Here is a 19,030-nt window from a genome sequence, read left to right as displayed (position 1 = left end):
TCCGCCTCTCCCACTATCGCAAACCGCAGGCTCAGTGAGGTGTTGGTCATAGAACGACATGACCATGAACTGAAATGGAACCTCGTCACAAGGGACCAGGGAGCCAGCACGCTCCTCAGAGCTCTCAGGTGACATGGGCTGGCTGCAGGTGCAGGTGCAGGTGGCTGTGGGGTGGGGCTGGGCTCGAGCCTGCACCCTGCACCACCCTTGCACCTCCTGAGCCAGCTTTGTTTCCAGGCTAGCACCTCCCTTCCCACCCCAGCAGGGCCTGACACAGGCACCCCTGACACTGAGTCAGGGGAAAAAGGAGTGGGGAGCGGAGCCCCTCCCCCAGGGCTGGGGCTGCCTGGACCAAGTGGGCAGCCTTGAGCACCTTCCCCACCACGGGCCTCTGCTTGAGGAGACCCCACCTCCTCCTCCCATCTCCCTAGATGCCCACTGTGTCCACTGCTGCTCCCACTGTGGGACACGGCAACAAACCGGCAGCCCAAGGCCAACACTGAGCACGCAGGCGATTCCCAGGCGAGTCCAGGCTTCTGACACCATGGCTGGTGCTCCTCTGGGAGGCTGTGCCCTCTTGGAGCTGCCCCAGGCCACCATGCCCACAGCAAGCTCAGCAGGAAGGCCAGGTGTGGAGCCTTCATCACCACGCTTGGCCCCCGATGGTCTCATGGGTTCTCCGCACCCGTGAGCAGAAGCGGACTGAGGACACCACCCAGCTTTCCTCGTTCCAGATCCACTTCACTCTGTACGCCCTGCCTGGCCCCTGTGGGCATGAGCCTTGGGAGCCCTACCCGCTGTACCCTCTGCCCACCCATGAGCCAAACAATCCCTTCTCCCCAGCAGAGCCCACCTGCACCTGGCTACCCTCTGTCCGTCCTGCACAATCAAGTCCGTGACACTGGAGCAGTGGTCTGTGAGCTGCTTGTTGCAGGACATGCTGTGGACGTTGATGATGTAGATGACGGAGTCTTCTGAGCCAACCCACACCTGGTTCTGGTCGGCCATCACCATGCAGTTCTAATGGGAGGCCACGGGAATGTGAGAAATCAGTCAGTCTCGATACTGGTGAAGTCATATTCTATACATTTACTGCAAATGCTGAATTAGCAGATATGGAGCCACTGCTCCTAGGAGACACGCCGGCTCAGGGTCCTGGGAGCCTCTGGCCCTGACATTCTCATCCACCCGTCAGTGCATAACCTTGTTCTCTGCGTGCTCTGTTTACAGACACCTCATTGACTATGTATGGTTGACTCATTAACACGGAACCCACGGCTGCCAGCACTATCACTGCGGCCTGAACCAAGCTCATCTCACACATGCATTTTCTCTGCAAGACACGCCAACGCCTCCTCGTGCTTAGGGAGCTCGATGCTTGAGGCTATCTGAAATCACCAACAAAAAGCAAAAACGCGTGAAAACCGTGGCACCAGTCAGGCCAAGGAAAGGACACCCATTGGCCCAGAAAATACACATCGGGCGACTCAAGTTTCTCCCCACTCTGTGCACGTGCATGTCTGTGGATCGCCAAGAAAATGCCACGAGTATCTGTTTTGGGAGTTACAAGTAAATATTAGCAGGTAGTTGAATTTGCAAATACAGACTCTCTAAATGATGAGATCGATTATATATGAACGAGCAGAACTGGCAGTGCTCCCAGGGTCTAGAGGGTGTGCTCAGGGTTTCTGGCTAAGCAAAGTCAACACAATGATTGCGTTTGGACTTTTTGAAATCAGAATTTTTTAAATTTAAATTTAAATTTAAATTTTTTGAAACAGGATCTCACTCTGTCACCCAAGCTGGAGTGCAGTGGCATGATCATGGCTCACTGCAGCCTCAGCCTCCGGGGCTCAAGCGATTCTCTCGCTTCAGCCCCCCGAGTAGCCGGGACTAGAGTCATGCGCCACCACGCCTGGCTAATGTTTGGCATTTTTAGTAGAGATGGTGTTTCCCCATGTTGCCCAGGCTGGTCTCCAACTCCTGGATTCAAGCAATCTTCCTGCTTCGGCCCCGCAAAGTGCTGGGATTATAGGCGTGAGCCACTGCGCCCAGGCTTGACATGCTTATAACTAAGAATGAGCTGAAAAAAATTAAATTTAGAAAAATAATTTCCCTAATTTTTCCTTTTTTTTTTGTTTCATCTAAAGCATTACTAGACTTTTGTCAATATTTTTACTGTATCACGGATCTTATTTATCATCTGAGACTCATGATTTGAATACGGGGGGAAATGACTTAGCAATCTCTCATTACCTTGCTAACATGTAAAGTTTGCTATTCAGGTATCTCAGAGTGGTCCCACCCTCTTGGTGGTATGTACTTGAATTCACAGTATTTGTTTTATAGCAGTTTTGCAAGCACATACTGTACCATGGATTGCCACATTATTTTTAGACAAGGGAGCACAGCCATCAAAATTGATACCACGGCCGAGTGTAGCGGCTCACACCTGTAATCCCAGCACTTTGGGGGTCCGAGGCAGGAGGATTGCTTGAGCCCAGGAGTTTGAGACCAGCCTGAGCAGCATGAGTACCCACCTCTACTCAAAATATAAAAATTAGCCGGCTGCGGTGGTGCGCACCTATAACCCCAGCTATTCGGGAGGCTGAGGCGGGGGGATCGCTTAAGCCAGGAGGTCCGGGCTGCAGTGGGCAGTGACTGCACCACTACACTCCAACCATGGGCAATGCGAGTGAGACGCTGTCAAAAAAAAAAAAAAAGATACCAACCAATGCCTAATATATACTTAGGTATATACTCCATTGGAGTGTTCTTTTCACATTAAACATGGGAAAAAAAAATAAATCCTATCATGCTCGAGGAATAAAGCATGAGCGTTTCTCGGCAGATCCCACGATGCGGTGGCTGCTCGGAGGATGAACCCACTGGATAGGAGGACAGTATAGATGCGAAAATATTTTGAAAAGTATAAAATGCAATTTAAATGTGAAAATCTTCTGCAAATCTGTGAGCAAGAACAGAAGAAACATGGACAAAGGGCGCGCAGCCCACGGTGCGGGGGAGTGTGGGACCGCAGAGCACGGGGAGCTACTCGGCGGCCTCTCGGGCAACAGGGAAGTGCACACAGATCTGCAGGGAGGGGCAGCTCCAGCTCTGACAAGCAAACAGGGAAAATCCCCAAGAAATGATAGTCTGGAGGCAGGAGGGGCCGCTGGAGGCCTGGAGGGATGAGCAGGGCCGGAATCCCAGCTTCCACACTCAGAATACCACGGTCATGGAAGAGGCGACACCATGGCACTGCCAAGGACACATGACTAAAAATGTATTAACAGTTGTACTTGTTTTAAAATTATCAGAAACAATTCAAACTTGCTTTAAATCGGGGGCATGCAATCTTTTAGCTTCCCTGAGCCACACTGGAAGAAGAAGAATTGTCTTGGGCCACACATAAAATACACTCACATTAACGATCGCTGATGAGCTAAAAGGAAAAAGATTGCCAAAAAAACGTATCATGTTTTAAGAACGTTTACGAATTTGTGTTGGGCCTCATTCAAAGCCTTCCTGGGCCACGTGCAGCGTGCAGGCCACAGGTTGGACAAGCTTGCTCTAAATGAAAGGCCCAAAGTGTGATGAGTGGACACTTGAGTTTTGCTGGACCCTCGTCTCTGCCACCTGGCACATGGGGACAGGATAACACTCAAGTCACTGCAGAGGCAGTTGTCTCCCCTTTTGGTCCAAAAGAGACCCAGTAACCACTGTGCCACCAGGAAACACCAGGGTTCCCAGGAAACTCTGCAGGTTCATTTTAAGGCCCTGGTCCATGGGAATCTTAGTGCTGCAGTATGGGATGGAAGACACCGTTCCCAGCCTGGGCAACATGGCAAAACCTCATCTCTACAAAAAATACAAAATTAGCCAGGCATGGTGGTGGGCACCTGTAGTCCCAGCTACTCAGGAGACTGAGGTGGGAGGATCACTTGAGCCCAGAAGGTCAAGGCTGCAGTGAGCCGTGGTTGAACCACTGCACTCCAGCCTGAGCAACAGAGCAAGATCCTGTCTCAAAAAAGGAAAAAAAAGGAAATTGTTCCCAAAGGGTCATGTGAGGCCCCTAATAAGCAGGCAGAGACCACAATGGCTCCACTTCACAGAACTGACATCTATTTTTTTATTATTATTATTGTTTGTTTGAGACAGGGTATGGCTCTGTCACCCAGGCTAGAGTGCAGTGGCGCAGTCCTGGCTCACTGCAGCCTCAACCTCCTGGGCTCAAGTGATCCTTCCGCCTCAGCTTCCCAAGTAACTGGGACCACAGGCACGTTCCACCATGCCCGGCTAATTTTTGTAGAGATGGGATCTCACTCTGTTGCCCAGGCTGGTCTCAAACTCCTGGGCTCAAGGCAATCCACCCACCTCAGCCTCCCAAAGTGCTGAGATTACAGGTGTGAGCCCTTGCAATCTACCTTTATTTATTTATTTATTTATTTTTGAGACGGAGTCTTGCTCTGTCACCCAAGCTGGAGTGTAGCTGCCCGATTTCGACTCACTGCAAGCTCCGCCTCCCGGGTTCACGCCATTCTCCTGCCTCAGCCTCTCGAGTAGCTGGGACTACAGGCGCCCACCACCATGCCCGGCTAATTTTTTGTATTTTTTTAGTAGAGACAGGGTTTCACCGTGTTAGCCAGGATGGTCTTGATCTCCTGACCTTGTGATCCGCCCACCTCGGCCTTCCAAAGTGCTGGGATTACAGGCGTGAGCCACCACGCCCGGCCGAAATCTATTTTTAGATGGGGGCCTGAAATCTACTTTTAGATGAGAAAGTCAAAGCCATTATCTTCTCCTTCAATAAGGACATGTAAGTAGAAGGTTGGTACAAGCTTACATTTAATTTAAAAACACTAGGTAAAAGTTAAGACCCCGTTTACAGAAACTGAGTGATGCTGTGGAATAGTTTGTATCCTCCTGTTGAATATGGATGAACACACTTAGGTTTCAGAAATCACGTGAATCCAGAGGCTTCTTTCCTGACACTTCATGTACTCACCACTTTTGCAGTGCCCACTTTAAAGGAGTGCTGGTGGATGGTCCAGGAAGAAGCATCGAACACAGTCACCTTGCCATCGCTCAGAGCACACCATAACTTGGGGTGAGCATCTTCAACTTTTTCGGCTGGGTCAAGATGCCCTAAAGAAGAGAGAGCAGCCCAAAACTGTTCGGAGGGAACGCTTTTGCTGTAGCACCAGGTGACTGGTGCCATTACTCAGGTGTCTCTTGGACCCGCCTAAGCGCCAGGCCCATGTTAGGTGCTGGACATACAAAGATGTGCCTAGGCAGAGGCTGCCCTGCCCTCTGGGAGCTCAGAATCAGAGGGGGCAGCTGGCTGGTGGCGGGGCCACACAGACAGGGGCAGAACTGCAGGCGGACGCAGAGCCGAATGCCCGCGAGCTTTGCTAAGCCAGGAGCTGCCGGCTGAGTGATCATTCACTAGAGAAAACAGCCAGGCAGAGGGAACCGGAAGAGTAGCAGGTGGGCACAGAGGGAGGGAGGCAGGGAGGGCGGGCAGCTGGAGAGATGGCGGCAGGGACCATGGCGCCCCCCTCACCCTCGCATGCTGCGGGCTCCACATCCTTCTCAACACTTGGTGGTGTCCATCTTTTTAATTTTGGCCATTCTAAGGGTGTGGAGCTTTTGGCTTTTAAATTGTGCTTTAAGTGCATTTCTCTAATTGCTAATGAGCCCGATGGCTTTAACTAGCCATCCCCACGCCCTCCTGTGGGAAATGTCTGTGTCTCATTCTCCCTAGTTTGTAACTGTTGTTATTTTTGCTTTATTTATTTATTTATTATTTTTTTTTGAGACAGAGTCTCGTTCTGTCGCCCAGGCTGGAGTGCAGTGGCTGGATCTCAGCTCACTGCAAGCTCTGCCTCCCGGGTTTACGCCATTCTCCTGCCTCAGCCTCCCCCGAGTAGCTGAGACTACAGGCGCCCGCCACCTCGCCCAGCTAGTTTTTGTATTTTTTTTTTTTTTTAGTAGAGACAGGGTTTCACCGTGTTAGCCATGATGGTCTCAATCTCCTGACCTCGTGATCCGCCCGTCTCGGCCTCCCAAAGTCCTGGGATTACAGGCTTGAGCCACCGCGCCCGGCCTATTTATTTATTTTTTTAATAGACGAGGTCTTGCCATGTTGCCCAGGCTGGAATGCAGCAGCATTCACAGGTGCGATCACAGCAAACCACAGGCTCCGACTCCAGGGCTCCGGCCACCCTCCCGCCTCACGCCCAGCCAGCTGTCCCGGTGGTCTGGATATGAGTCCCTAACTGACTCCATGGTGCTGTATTCATAAATTACATATCAAAATACCATAAAGCAAAAGACTGGTGAATCTGACTACATTAAACACAATGATTTCAGCAGCAGCCATTTTAAAGACCCTTCCCAGTCTGCAACTTGCATCTGCAACCTCTCAGAAGTGTCTTCTGTCCATTTCCTGTGGCAGGGTCTGGTAAAGGGGCCATAGGCACCGTGTCCGACCATGAAGATGGCAAGAAGCCTCCGAGACAGCCCAAGAAGCAGGCCCAGGAGAGGGACAGGGATGAGAGGCTTCCAGCAGAAAGCAAAACGGACCAGAACCTCAAGGGGCCGAAAGCACAGGCCGCAGGGAGGCCCAGCCATAGCTGGAACTAAGACCCCTGGCGGAAAGCACGTGCTCCCTGTGCCTAGGCGGTGGCGGCCTGGACTCCACTCCTGTTTCAACACCTGCATCCCTGCCAGGATAGCTTTTGCCATCTTCACCTAGAGTGAGCGTTGCCCTGGAGCCTGTTGCACGTTCAAGAATAAACTTTAAAAATCTGACAGTGGCACGTCACGTGACACCTCTAGTGGCTTCTCACCATCATTCCCACCTGAGCTGTGAATGTAAGGTAAAGCCGCCCAGAAGCCTGCCAGAGGGCGCTCTTTGGTCTTCTCCCCTCAATTCTGTATCACCATGAATTAAACCAGCTCATTTGAGAGGAAAAAAAAGTGTCTTCTTTTTAAAATCATTGCTTTAGGCCAGCTGTGGTGGCTCACACCTGTAACCCAGCACTTTGGAGGCCAAATCCGGCAGATTGCTCGAGCTCAGGAGTTCAAGACCAGCCTGAGCAACATGGCAAAACTCCATCTCTACAAAAATATATATATACAGAAATTGGCTGGGCGAAGTGGTGTGCAGCTGTAGTCCAGCTAATCAGGAGGCTGACGGGGGAGGATCGCTAGAGCGCAGGAGGCAGAGGTTGCAGTGAGGCGTGATCGCGCCGCTGCACCTGGGTGACAGCCAGACCCTGTCTCAGAAAACATAAAAATAATAAAATCATTGCTTTTAATATAGTCAAATTCAACACTGTTTTCCTTTATGGTTAGTATTTTTATATACAATTTATGAATTTTTTCTTTACCATAAACTCATGAAAATATTCTCCTACCCTGTCGCCTAGAAGTTTGCTTGCTTTCATTGTTCACATTTGCCTGCTTTTACCACCGCATTTAGATTTCAGCCTCCTTGGGCCTGACCCTGGTGCGGTCTGAAGGGGCAAGGTTTCACCTTTCCCCCGAGGATATTCAAGCGACCCTCGGCCCTGGGGAGCTGCCTCCGTCCTGAGTCCAGAAGGGCAGGCCTCCCGGTCTCTCTGGGGTGCGATTCCGGTGGTCTGTTGCTCCGATGGGTGAGACACTGCCCTGAGGGGCACGCTCCCCCTGGGCAGAGCCTGGGCTGACCTGCGGCCTTACGGCCTGCGGGTTGGTTCTCCTCACTCCTTGGAACCTGTCAGAGACCCAGCCCCAAGCTAACGGGAGTAACAAGACTCCCGCTTCTTGATGGGGCCTGACCACCTCTTGTCCCTGTAATCCCAAAAGGCTTGCAAAAGCCCTGCTCGGCTACCAGCTTCTCGGCCACCCCTTCCAGAATTGGCAGCCACAGGAAAAGGCGGCTTCCCCATTCTCCACGGCTGCTTTACACGCTCTCTGCAGGCCTTTGAGATACTCCTGGAGGGGAAGCCGCCTGAACTCCTCGCCCATCACAACGGGAAGCCCAGAGTGAGTTTCATTTCAGGGAAACCAACCGGGACCTAAAAATACCATGCATTCAAATGCCATGGCCAAAGTGTCTTGATCTGTGGAGTTATCTCTGGCGAAGTCGGCACAGAGCCCGGCTTAGACACATCGGGTAGGCCTCACGCGGGGCGGCCCTGATGACACTGCCTGCTTGCTCAGACAGGGTCTATGGCGTTCTTGGGTTTCTTGGCATCCCGTGAAGAGAGAAAAACTCTCTTATGGGGAAATCACTTCACACACAGCTTCTCTGCCCACCTGACGCATGAGCTCTGTGTGTGAACAGCCAGGTGCTCTGTGAAGCCGCAGACATGGCCTGTGAGAAGTGGTGACGCCTACGGCTGACACCTGCAGACGCAGATGCAACAAAGTGACGATTTTAAAAATCCCTTCTGGGCTGAGTGCAGTGGCTCACATCCATAATCCCAGCGCCTTGGGATATCAAGGCGGAGAGATATCGCTTGAGCCCAGGAGTTGGAGATCAACCTAGGCAACACGGCGAAACCCCGTCCTTTTTTAAAAAACCCGTAATTTTTTTAAGTCACCTGGTTTTGGTGGCACATGCCTGGGTTTGGTGGCACAAGCCTGGGGTCCCAGCTACCTAGGAGGCTGAGGCAAGAGGATCACTTGAACCCAGGAGGTCGAGGCTGCAATGAGCCGTGATTGCACAACTACACTCCAGCCTGGGCAACAAGCAAGACCCTGACTCAAAAAAATAAAAAATATAGCCGGGCGCGGTGGCTCAAGCCTGTAATCCCAGCACTTTGGGAGGCCGAGATGGGCGGATCACGAGGTAAGGAGATCAAGACCATCCTGGCTAACACGGTGAAACCCCGTCTCTACTAAAAAATACAAACAAACAAACAAACAAACAAAAAAACAAAACTAGCCAGGTGAGGTGGTGGGCACCTGTAGTCCCAGCTCCTCAGGGGAGGCTGAGGCAGGAGAATGGCATAAACCTGGGAGGTGGAGCTTGCAGTGAGCCGAGATTTGGCCACTGCACTCCAGCCTGGGCGACAGAGCGAGACTCCATCTCAAACAAAACAAAACAAAACAAAAAATAAAAAATAAAAATCTTTTCTGCCTAGAACTGTATTCCTTTGTTATCCCACACCATGAACCCTCAACATAAGCTTCCCTGCTGCATTCTCCATAAGCCAGAATTAAATAAAACTGTTTTCCACAGTTTAAACGTGCAACATGACAGCCATCTTTGTTTATACCAAGACCCTTGGCCGTGCCCATTTCCTTCTCCTGCTACCACCCTGATGCGGCATGCAGGGTCCCAGGAAAGTCAAGCACAGTAGGCAGGTGCAGGTGCAGCCGCACCCAATGGAGAAGAGGGACTGGCAGGCACTTAGGGCTGCACAGGCTCCTTGTCATTCCAGTTGCTATGACAACAAACATCTGAGGCGTCATCACCTTATCACAGTGACAAAAGGATCCGATTAAGAGCTTCTGGGGAAACAGTGTGAACGAGAGTGCTTTAGAAAGTGCCAGTGTGTTAGCCAGGCATGCTGGCGGGCGCCTGGAGTCCCAGCTACTTGAGAGGCTGAGGCAGGAGAATCACTTGAATCCAGGAGTTGGAGCTTGCAGTGAGCCGAGATTGCACCACTGCACTCCAGCCTGGGTGACACAGCAAGACTCCGTCTCAAAACCAGAAAGAGCTAGTGTGACCGTCGACTGCTCTAGAAGGTGAGGGACGGCAGCCCTGGGGCGGGAGCTCAAGTGCTGGCGCCATTTCCATCAGCCGTGGGCTCTCAGGCTCTGGTCACCGTGAGGCCAAGTCCACAGAGTGGTCGGACCAGCTGCACACCTGTCACTCAGCACTTCACCTCAGAAAGCAACAGGCACCTTGTCCCCACTTACTCCGTGACACTGGCTCCCCTTTCACTTCGGGGCTGACCCTGAACCCAACCCGAGCGTGTCAGGTTGTCTGAAAACTGGCAGCGAGGAGCGGGCAGAGGGGCCTTACCCGGAGTGTAGAGCAGCGCGTCCACCGCTTGTGGGAACATCTCCCCTGCCGAGGGGTTGATTTTATGCTTCAGTGTTTCCACGGTTGTCTTCGGAAGTGCCATGGGCACTGAAACACAAGACACTTGGAGTGTTACTGTCACGGCCTCGAGGAGATGGACGTGACGCAACAGCCTCAGGCACTCTGATTTCTGCAGAGTATCAGCTTGCAGGTAAAACTTCCTAATTTGTGAAGACGAAACTCTCTTGGACCCGGGGCGCTGCAAGAAAGTCACGCACTCTCGGCCTCCTTTCCTGGTTGTCACCTGGTGTGCGAGTGAGTGGCCAGGCGCATCCCCCACCTGTGTCCACACCACGCCTCCACGCCCCTATGCCTTGAGCTGCCTTTGTTTAATCGCAGCCGCCTTCTCTGCTCCTGAGCCATCCCATCTGCTGGCTACACCCAAACATGACACAATGCCCAGCAAAGCGGAAACAAAACATTCTCCTCAGTAACGAAGGCTTCCCAAGATGAAACCCAGAGACCTAACCCATGAGCGCAGTTTCCCAACCTAGAACCAGGGGCACGTGGGGCTGGATAATCCTGGCTGTGGGCGAATGCCCGGCATCCTGTGTGCCGTGGGATGTTGAGCATCATAAGATGCCAGTAGCATCTCACACACAACCACGGATATCTCCAGGCGCTGCCAAATGCCTGTCCGCAGGGAGGGGTGCAACGTCGCCCCTGTTCAAAACCACTGCTCCTCAGGATAAACTAACGCTCCTCTTGCTATCCAATCCAACCCATGTTTCCAGGCAAAACCTAAAGCGGCCTCCTGCCTGGAGGCCCCTGGGGCCAGCCTGCTCTGCGGCCTCTCCTGCCATCCCCTGCGGGCGCCTCGGCCTCCTGCCTCAAGGACTTCCTCAGTCCCCGCCGTCCAGGGCCTGCCTCTTAAGTGCTTCTCTTCCATCATTTTGTTACTCTCACGACCACCTGAGAGACTGGTCCCGTTATCCCCATTTTGAGAAAAGAAAGATGAAGAACCCGACACACATCAACATCCGTGATCGACTGAGGATCGCACTGTCAGCAGGGGGTTGAGCAGGACTCCGCACGAGGCTGACGGGCTCCACCGGGCTGCAGTGAAAGCCAGCTGGCCGCGGCCAACGCCTCTTCAGCTCCTGCCTCGGATTATGACACCTTCGGTTATTATTTAATTCCGTACAGTCGGAGACCTTCCATCATGACTTGCCCATAAGCTACTAAATTAAGCTCAGGCTCATGTGTCATGAGCTTTACCCATGGGAAAATGTTTTCGGATTTGTGAGGAGGGCGCGGGAGCCAGCGCACCACACCGAGTGACACCAGCGTGGCAGCCCCCCTCTGCCATCATGCGCTGCTAGCAGAGGCGTTAGAAGGCTTTCCTGTAAACGCCCGACAGAGATTAGTCATGAGTTTGGAATGAGATCAACCGCTGAAGTAGGGCGGTTGTTTGATTTTGTTCCCAAGAGAAAAAAAATAGCAATCAATGTCTGGTTCCAGGACTGCTGGACAAAAGCTCCTTCAGGCCACTCGGCCGGCCTTGCAGGAACACAAGCACCTGGGCCTGGCTGCTGCTGCAGCTCAAGGTCCCCCGGGTCACGTGGGAGAGGGATTCTGTGCCCAGAAAGTGGCAGAGGTCCTGCAGTTGGTGACAGACGCCACAAAGAGAGCAAACTGTACCCAAGCGAATAAACATGCAAGCGAGGTTTGTTCCTAATTCTGGGACAACGTTTTAAAAAGCCAGAGTCCCCTAGATCTATGCCCAAGGGAAATGAAAACAGGTGTGCACACCAGAGCTTGCACATGAATGACCACAGCAGCCACAACGCAGAGACCACGCCAGCGCTCACTCACTGATGAAGGGACAGACCAAACGTCCTTCACCCGAACAATGTCTATCAATCACTCAGTCACAAAAAGACCAGAAAACCCTCGGCTTGAAGACCTTCACGAGAAGGAAATGGGAGTCCAGCGGCAGCCCCTGTGGCTTCCAGAATGCAAGAGCCAGATCCACATCTACAGGATGGCCAGAGGGTTCCTGTCTGGGACAGCTGACCCAATCAAGAAAACAGCGGATCCTGACGTGCAGGGCCTCTCCTCACCCACGCAGTGGCGAAGCCCATCAGTCAACAGGCCAGCTGTGCAGAGGTGCCCAGCTTCTCAGCAGGTGCGTTCCTAACTGCAAGCCCCAGACACGCGCTCCCCGCCACTCAGAGACTCCAGGAGCCGCTCCACAGCCTCCCACAGGTTTCCACTGTGCTTCCGCCAGCCAGAGGAAAGGCTGCTGTTTGCAACTAAGAATCACCACAAATGCTTGCAGCGTACTCTGGAATGCTATCCAGACACACAAACGACGAGGTGCCTCAATCGGACGGATGAGCAAGGGGCTCCAAGGTGCACTGTGCAGTGAAGGAAGGAAAGATGCCGGACAAGGTGTGCGACTCGAAAGTAAATTACAAATATAAAAGAAAAAACCGGGAGATCTGGGCTCGGTTCTACTTGATAAAACAGACATCGACCAGATAAAATCACTTAAGGTGTATAATCAGGACAATGATCCATGCTAAGAACGAGCATATCTTACCTTCTTTCCTCATCTTATCGAAGTAGGATAACTTGGAGGCAGCGTAGATGGCGCCTGGTGACTGCAGCGTGCCCACGACGGCGTCCATCAGCAAGACGTGGGTCAGCGCCTGCTGGATGTACTGAGGGTCCTAGAACAGAAACACGTGCCTTTCAAAACAGCAAGAATCACTAAGGTCAGTTCACTGGAGACCTTGTCTCCTCACACAGAACAATCCTTCCAAAACGCATGTTTTCAAAGTGACATGAAGAGTTTAAATCACCGATGAATTTGGATCTTATGTCATATATTTTTTCTCTTAGTTAAGACAAATATGGATTGTTCATACCAGGGCTCGGCCAGTGTTTTCTAGAAGGGGCTAGGCAGGAGGCATTTCAAGCTTTGTGGCCAGTCTCAGCTGAGATCACCCGCTGCCTGCCACTGCGGCACGGGAGCACCCGGGGGCATTTCATAAACAAGCAGGCAGGACTGTGTTCCAGTAAAACTTTACTTACAAAGACAGTCCATAGCCCTGCGGGCTTTGGTTTGACTCTGCTGGTGTATGCTCTGTAAACCAGTGGGTACAGCATCAGATGGCTAGTCCAAAAGCCACAGGGCACTGGAATCTTAGACAGGACCCAGTCACCCTCCGCCCTGTGACCGGGAACTTCCTGTATTAACAGCAGCCCTCCTGCTGTGGCCCCATTGTTTCTCCTAGCACTGCCACTGCGGTGGGTGCCATCGTCCCCGGCACTTCTGAGGATTGGTGGGGCTATGCACCTCTTCATAACCTGGTGAGCGGTTCCCTTTCTATGAGTTCCACATTCATGGTCTTTGCCCATTTGCTAAGGTGTCTTCCTGTCTTGTCCCGCCCTTGAGCAGCGTGGATGCCTCCCCTACACACCACCTGCCCATGGTTCCCTTCATTATGGTGCAATTGTCATTTGGTATCATCAAAGCTATCAATTTGGCCCAAAGTAAATCAAGGTACAACAATCCCTAGAAAATCATCTTAACCCTGTGGAAGGAAAGCAGCACTGTCCCTGCCAGATTCCAAATCCTGTGACCGTGAAGAGTCGCTCAGAGCAGGGGAGCCCAAAACCCCCACCTCCGGCCTGCGGGTGTGGAAGCACCAGCACCGTCCAGCCCCTAGCCCCACTCTCTGGGACGTCGCCAGCCCGGAGCGGGCAGTGGAGCACCCACACCTGCCCAGACCGCCCTGCGTCTTCTCATCATGCCCTTCCCTAGCGCCAGGAGGCCTCTCGCTGGGCCACACAGACCACGACATCTTCAATGCTTCTGTCAAGATGGTGCCCGACAAACTCACTCTGCTTAGGAGACCTAGACCTGACCCCGAGCACTCACGGCTGAGGACCGCCACAGGACCCACAGGTGGTGAGAGGCCTCCCGAGGCAGCCACTGCAAAGGGCAGAGGGGACCCGCGTCTCCCACCTTGTGGTCATCGGCCAGCTTCTTCCCAGCCCACATCTCCTTCACCATCAGGTGCCAAAGGTCACACTCAGTTTTCAGGTTGGCTTCGAAGACTTCTTTCTTGGACGCCACTTTGATTTTGAGAGCGGGTATTCTCCTAAGTAGAAATGCAGTAGAGGTGCTCCTGACCTCCTGCAGAGGCAGAAAAGAAAGAGTTAGGAAGGTCACACTCAGAGAACACGTGGATTAACCAGAGACAGCGGCAGAGCGGGCTCTGGAACGAAGAGGCAGATGGGCTGCAGGCACGCACCCTGCTGGCACGCGGAAGGCAGGGCCCGGGGCGAGGGGCGGTATTCCCGTGGACGGCAGGTGGGATTCGCCGGGGTGCAGCACCTACACGCACCCACACAGCTGGGCTCGCCCAGTGTCTGAAGGCGGCGCATTCTTTCACATCCTGAAATACGTCTCTCTCCCGCTTTTTTTTTCTTACTTCCATCTCCCTTTCTTGGTACTTATTTACCTTTCTTTGGAATTCTAGAAGGAAGTCTGGCAAAGCAGGTGTGGAGAAAAGAATACACTGAAGGCCAACAGCAAGAGGTGGATCTACTGGCCGAGCATTTCCTATGGGCTGCAACTGTGGCTTGACTGCCCTTCCGGCTTCTATGACCACTCAGCAGGTGATCACATAAAACACTTGAGTATCTGACGTGCCTCTTATAGTCCCCTTAAATCTGGGAAAGCAACTATAAGGCGTAAGATGAATCAGGATGAAATTCAGATTTCCTCGACAGGGACAATGACTACCTTTAACATATGATGCTAAAACTGTTCGAAGATTTTTTAATTGTTATAAAATAAACGTGTTATGTTTTACATGAACCAGGTCTGACTGTGACTAGAAAATGTGAGCTACTGTGGCTCGCTGTGGCCGGCACACGGCAGTTTCTCAGTAGACATCTCATGGATGAATGAACGCGTCCTACTGTCCCTAATGAGAATGTCAGCCCACACTGCCTCTTGCTTCCTGCCTCCCAGATGCAAGTCACTTGTGTTAGAAAGGCAGTTACCATTCTAAGCCTGCTCCGTACGTAAACGATTCAATCCCCACCACCCACGGAGAAGGCATCAGCCTTATTCCTGCTTTACGGATGAGCAGACTGAGGGACAGGAAGCCAAGGGGTCTGCAGAAGGCCTGCGGCTGGTACGTGGCATGGCTGGCAGAGAGCTCAGGGCCCGCTCCAGCCATCTGCCTCCTAAACACAGGTGGGGTCCGGCGCCGCCTGCCCGTGCTGCCCTTACCTCTATATTTCTGAAGGTGGAAATCTCCACGTAGCCTGGCCTTCCTTCGGTTAGGAGGAACAGACGCTTCTGGGTCATGGCGATCTTGCCAACGCCTAGGTTCGTCCTGACGGAGCTGGACAACTTATACACACACTCGTTTTTATCCAGGTGTTCCATCACCAGCCACGGCAGACTGACCTCCTGGGCTTCTGCTTCTGTCTCCTTCCAGCAGTTGTAGAAATCTTTGAATGTTTCTGGGTCAATTTGTTTCTGCTGTCCTTAGTTTTATAAGAAGAAAAGAGAGGTATCTTACAGGCACGTACATCCGGAGCCACAAGGGCCTCTGCATGACCTGAAGAAACCACGCACTACCGGAACCCGGCAGCAGGTGGCGCCAGCACTGGGCGCTGGATGGAAACGGCCTAGAAGGTTTTCCGGGGCCTTCCCGGGCAGCCCAGGTGTGTCCAGCTGTCAAGGGAGGGGCACACGATCTAGGCTGAGCCCGCAGCCCGTTCCAGCCCCCCGCTCTGGGACGGCCATGGGACCTGCTTCAGGTAGTCACAGCAACTCTTACCTTTGGGTAGGGAAGTCCTTCGGGACAAGGACACTCTTCTAATGGTGACAAAGACCTTCCTCATCACTAGAACTGGTGGCCACTGTCTCGGGGTCACGAGGGGAGCTAGTCCTAGGATGAAGCTAATGCCGGGAAGGTTGGATCCTTAGCGACACTGCCCTGCCACTGAGTCCGCCTCGCCTGAAACTGGCCTGACCTCCACACTTTTTCGTTACAAGCAAATCATTAACTTTTGTTGTTTGCAACTGAAACCATCTCCGCTGATGAGAAGCGGTCGCCTTCCCGCGAGGCCAGCACGCACGGGCTCTGGAGTCAGAGGGGCCTGAGCCTGAGGCCTGCTTCATGGCTGTTCACAGAGACTCCTGGCAAGTCATGGAACGAACCTGCTTATCTGTCAGCTGGAGATGGGACGACCCCTTGGAAATCCCAAGTCCCTGCCGGCAGGTCCTGCCAACTCAAGCCCCTAGCCTGCCTGCTCAGCTCTGCCTCCACCCTGTGTCCCAAGCCTGTCTGTCCCTCTCTCCATCCCCTGACGTGTGGCAAGTCCCCCTCAATTCTGCACAGGAAACCCCTCCTCAGTGGCTCCTGCCTTCAGAGCCAGCCCCACTCACAGCCTGCTTCGCTCGGCACTCAGAGCCACTTTTCTAAGATGCAAGGAGGAGCTCCCGCTCCCGTTGTCAACACTCAGGGCTGCTTCTGTACACCACCGCCACATTCCTCCAAGATTGGGCCCCACCTACCCACCCCACAGCCCAGCCATACCACGCATGCTCCCAAACAGGTCGTGTTGTTACACACACACACACACACACACACACACACTCATCCTGCCTGCTCACACCAGGAAACTCCTACCCATCCCTCAACACCCGGGTAGACGTGCCCATGCACAGCCTTCCCTGATAAGAAAGAGACATCCTGGCCAGGCCACTGCTGAGCTGCACACACGCTTCCCTTACAGCACTGCTGTGTCCAGCAATACTTGCTATACGCCAAGAACCACAATTCACTCGCTATGGGGTCCTACTTACAGCCGCCTTGTGAATGAGGTGGCTCATTCACAAGGGGAAACTGAGACACGGAGAGGAAAGCCCTTTGCCAGCACACCTGGGCTGTGAGGCCTGGCAGACGGTCTGCCCAGAGCTGGGGTATGCCTTCCTGCTGGTCGCTACTTGAAAGGGGAGTACCTGTGACCCCAGATCCTCAGATCCTCAGATCCCGAGTCTGAAACCAGAAGACGTGGCTAGTGGTCCAGCTCTGCCACGCCCCTGCTCTGATTCCATACCGAAGCGTCAACAGCGACGCCTGTCTAGGGAATCTGCTATCATGGCCACAGCTGAGTCCGGGACAACTGAGTTGTCACGGCAGCAACTGAAAGAGGAACGCCATGGGAAGAGAGTCAGCGCTGTCACAGGCTCAGGAGGAATTTTTTTTTTTTTTTTTTTTTGAGACGGAGTCTCGCTCTGTCACCCAGGCTGGAGTCCAGTGGCGCGGTCTCAGCTCACTGCAAGCTCCGCCTCCCAGGTTCATGCCATTCTCTTGCCTCAGCCTCCCTAGTAGCTGGGACTACAGGCGTCCGCCACCTCGCCCGGCTAGTTTTTTGTATGTTTTAGTAGAGACAGGGTTTCACCGTGTTAGCCAGGATGGTCTCGATCTCCTGACCTCGTGATCCTCCCGACTCGGCCTCCCAAAGTGCTGGGATTACAGGCTTGAGCCACCGCTCAGGAGGACTCTTAGTCTCACTTCGGAGTCACAGGCACTGGGGGCCCTGCAGGGTGAGCTGAGCAGGAAGGCAGGCTTCAGCACATGGCGGCGCAGGCGCCAGGCGGTTATGCGAAAATCTCCACCAGGTGGCGGGATTCCCAATGAACTCTTCTTTTTGCCTGTCTGTATTTTCTAGTCGCCAGATCCAAACAGAAGAGAAATATGCACCAGTAAGGGCCTCTCTAGGTGCAGGGTGATTGTTCCAAAGAAGTCACAGAAGAAGACAAAGGAGGGTGCTGTGGCCTGGTGGGCGAGGCCTGTCAGGCCAGGTCTCTGCAGCCCCTGTGCTGGGCAGTAAGGTCATCTGTGAGGTCGCAAAGAGCATGTAGGTCCTCTCCCGACTCCACACCTAAGACTGTTTGCCAGTCCCTCTTCTGTTTCAGAAATACCATTCAACGCAGCCGCCTCCGCCTCGGCCTGGGGCGCCTCAGCCTACACTTCCCAAGGGTTCTGAGTTGCTGGATTTATTTTAGTTTTTATTTTATTTTATGTATTTCATTTTCTTTTTTAAAAAATTTAGAGACAGGGTCTTGCTCTGTCACCCAGGCGGGAGTGCAGTGGTGTGATCATAGCTCACTGCAGCCTCAAATTCCTGGGCTCAAGCCATCCTCTAGCCTTGGCCTCTCAAAATGTTAGGATCACAGGCGTAAGCCAAGGCGCAGACTCTGGGTTTAAGGCAGAAGCACTTGTTATGTGAATCACATCACATAAAACAATCTTTTGGTCAGGTGGCCAGGCGAGGAGAGGCCCAAAAAACAGGAAAAGGAGAGTGAGTGAGAATGAATGGGCAAAGCCATCACCTAATGAAGGAGCCAGACACCCTGAGTGTGGAGCCCCAGCCACGGGTCCTGGCCCTTGCACCACTCAGGGCAAATCTTCTAGCTACCTGGTCCACAGCAGTTACTGGGGCTGGGCAGGGTGAAGTGAGTGTCACCAGAGCCTGACACAGCTTCTTCTCACAGACAACAGTGCTGACCTCAGGGTGAGGGCACTCAGGGCTCTAGAAAACCCCAACCATGGGAGGAGCAGCAAGACCAAAGTCCCATCAGGCAAGAAGCAACACTCACCGCAGCTGCCGCCAGTGCTCAGCCAGCTGTGGACACCACGCCACCAGCACTGCAGCAGAACAAGACAGTGCATGCCCAAGGTCACTGTGCACACCCACCACCACGCATACCCACAGGCACGGTGCACACCAACCGCCACTGTGCACATCCACTGTGCACACCTACCCCAGTGCACACCCACAGACACTGTGCACGCCCACCACTGTGCACACCCACCCTCACTGCACACACCCAGACACAGTGCAGCACGCCAACGACTATGCTCACCCATAGACACTGTGCACACCCACCGTGCATGCCCACCA

At 53.1% G+C, this 19,030-nt stretch overlaps 1 protein-coding gene across 3 annotated transcripts in view; it reads right to left on the bottom strand.

The window, feature by feature from the left end:
• The window catches only part of DENND3 (DENN domain containing 3), a 68,448-nt gene that overhangs the window by 5,695 nt on the left and 43,723 nt on the right, over positions 1-19,030 (bottom strand). For all 3 annotated transcript variants that reach the window (XR_001905970.3, XM_009213673.3, XM_009213674.3), the window contains exons 14-19: positions 15,339-15,598; positions 14,061-14,231; positions 12,630-12,759; positions 10,025-10,132; positions 5,009-5,148; positions 854-1,020 (exon numbers count right to left, since the gene is read on the bottom strand). Coding sequence is in view for 2 of the 3 variants with exons in the window: in XM_009213673.3 (XP_009211937.2) it covers positions 854-1,020; positions 5,009-5,148; positions 10,025-10,132; positions 12,630-12,759; positions 14,061-14,231; positions 15,339-15,598 (976 nt within the window). In the remaining variant the exon portion in view is untranslated. The remainder of the gene's footprint in view (positions 1-853; positions 1,021-5,008; positions 5,149-10,024; positions 10,133-12,629; positions 12,760-14,060; positions 14,232-15,338; positions 15,599-19,030) is intronic.

This window comes from Papio anubis, chromosome 8 (genome assembly GCF_008728515.1).
Source record: "Papio anubis isolate 15944 chromosome 8, Panubis1.0, whole genome shotgun sequence".
In the NCBI taxonomy this organism is placed as follows: domain Eukaryota; kingdom Metazoa; phylum Chordata; class Mammalia; order Primates; family Cercopithecidae; genus Papio; species Papio anubis.
The sequence above is the reverse complement of the archived record's forward strand: the minus strand, read 5'-3'. Positions and strand labels throughout refer to the sequence as shown.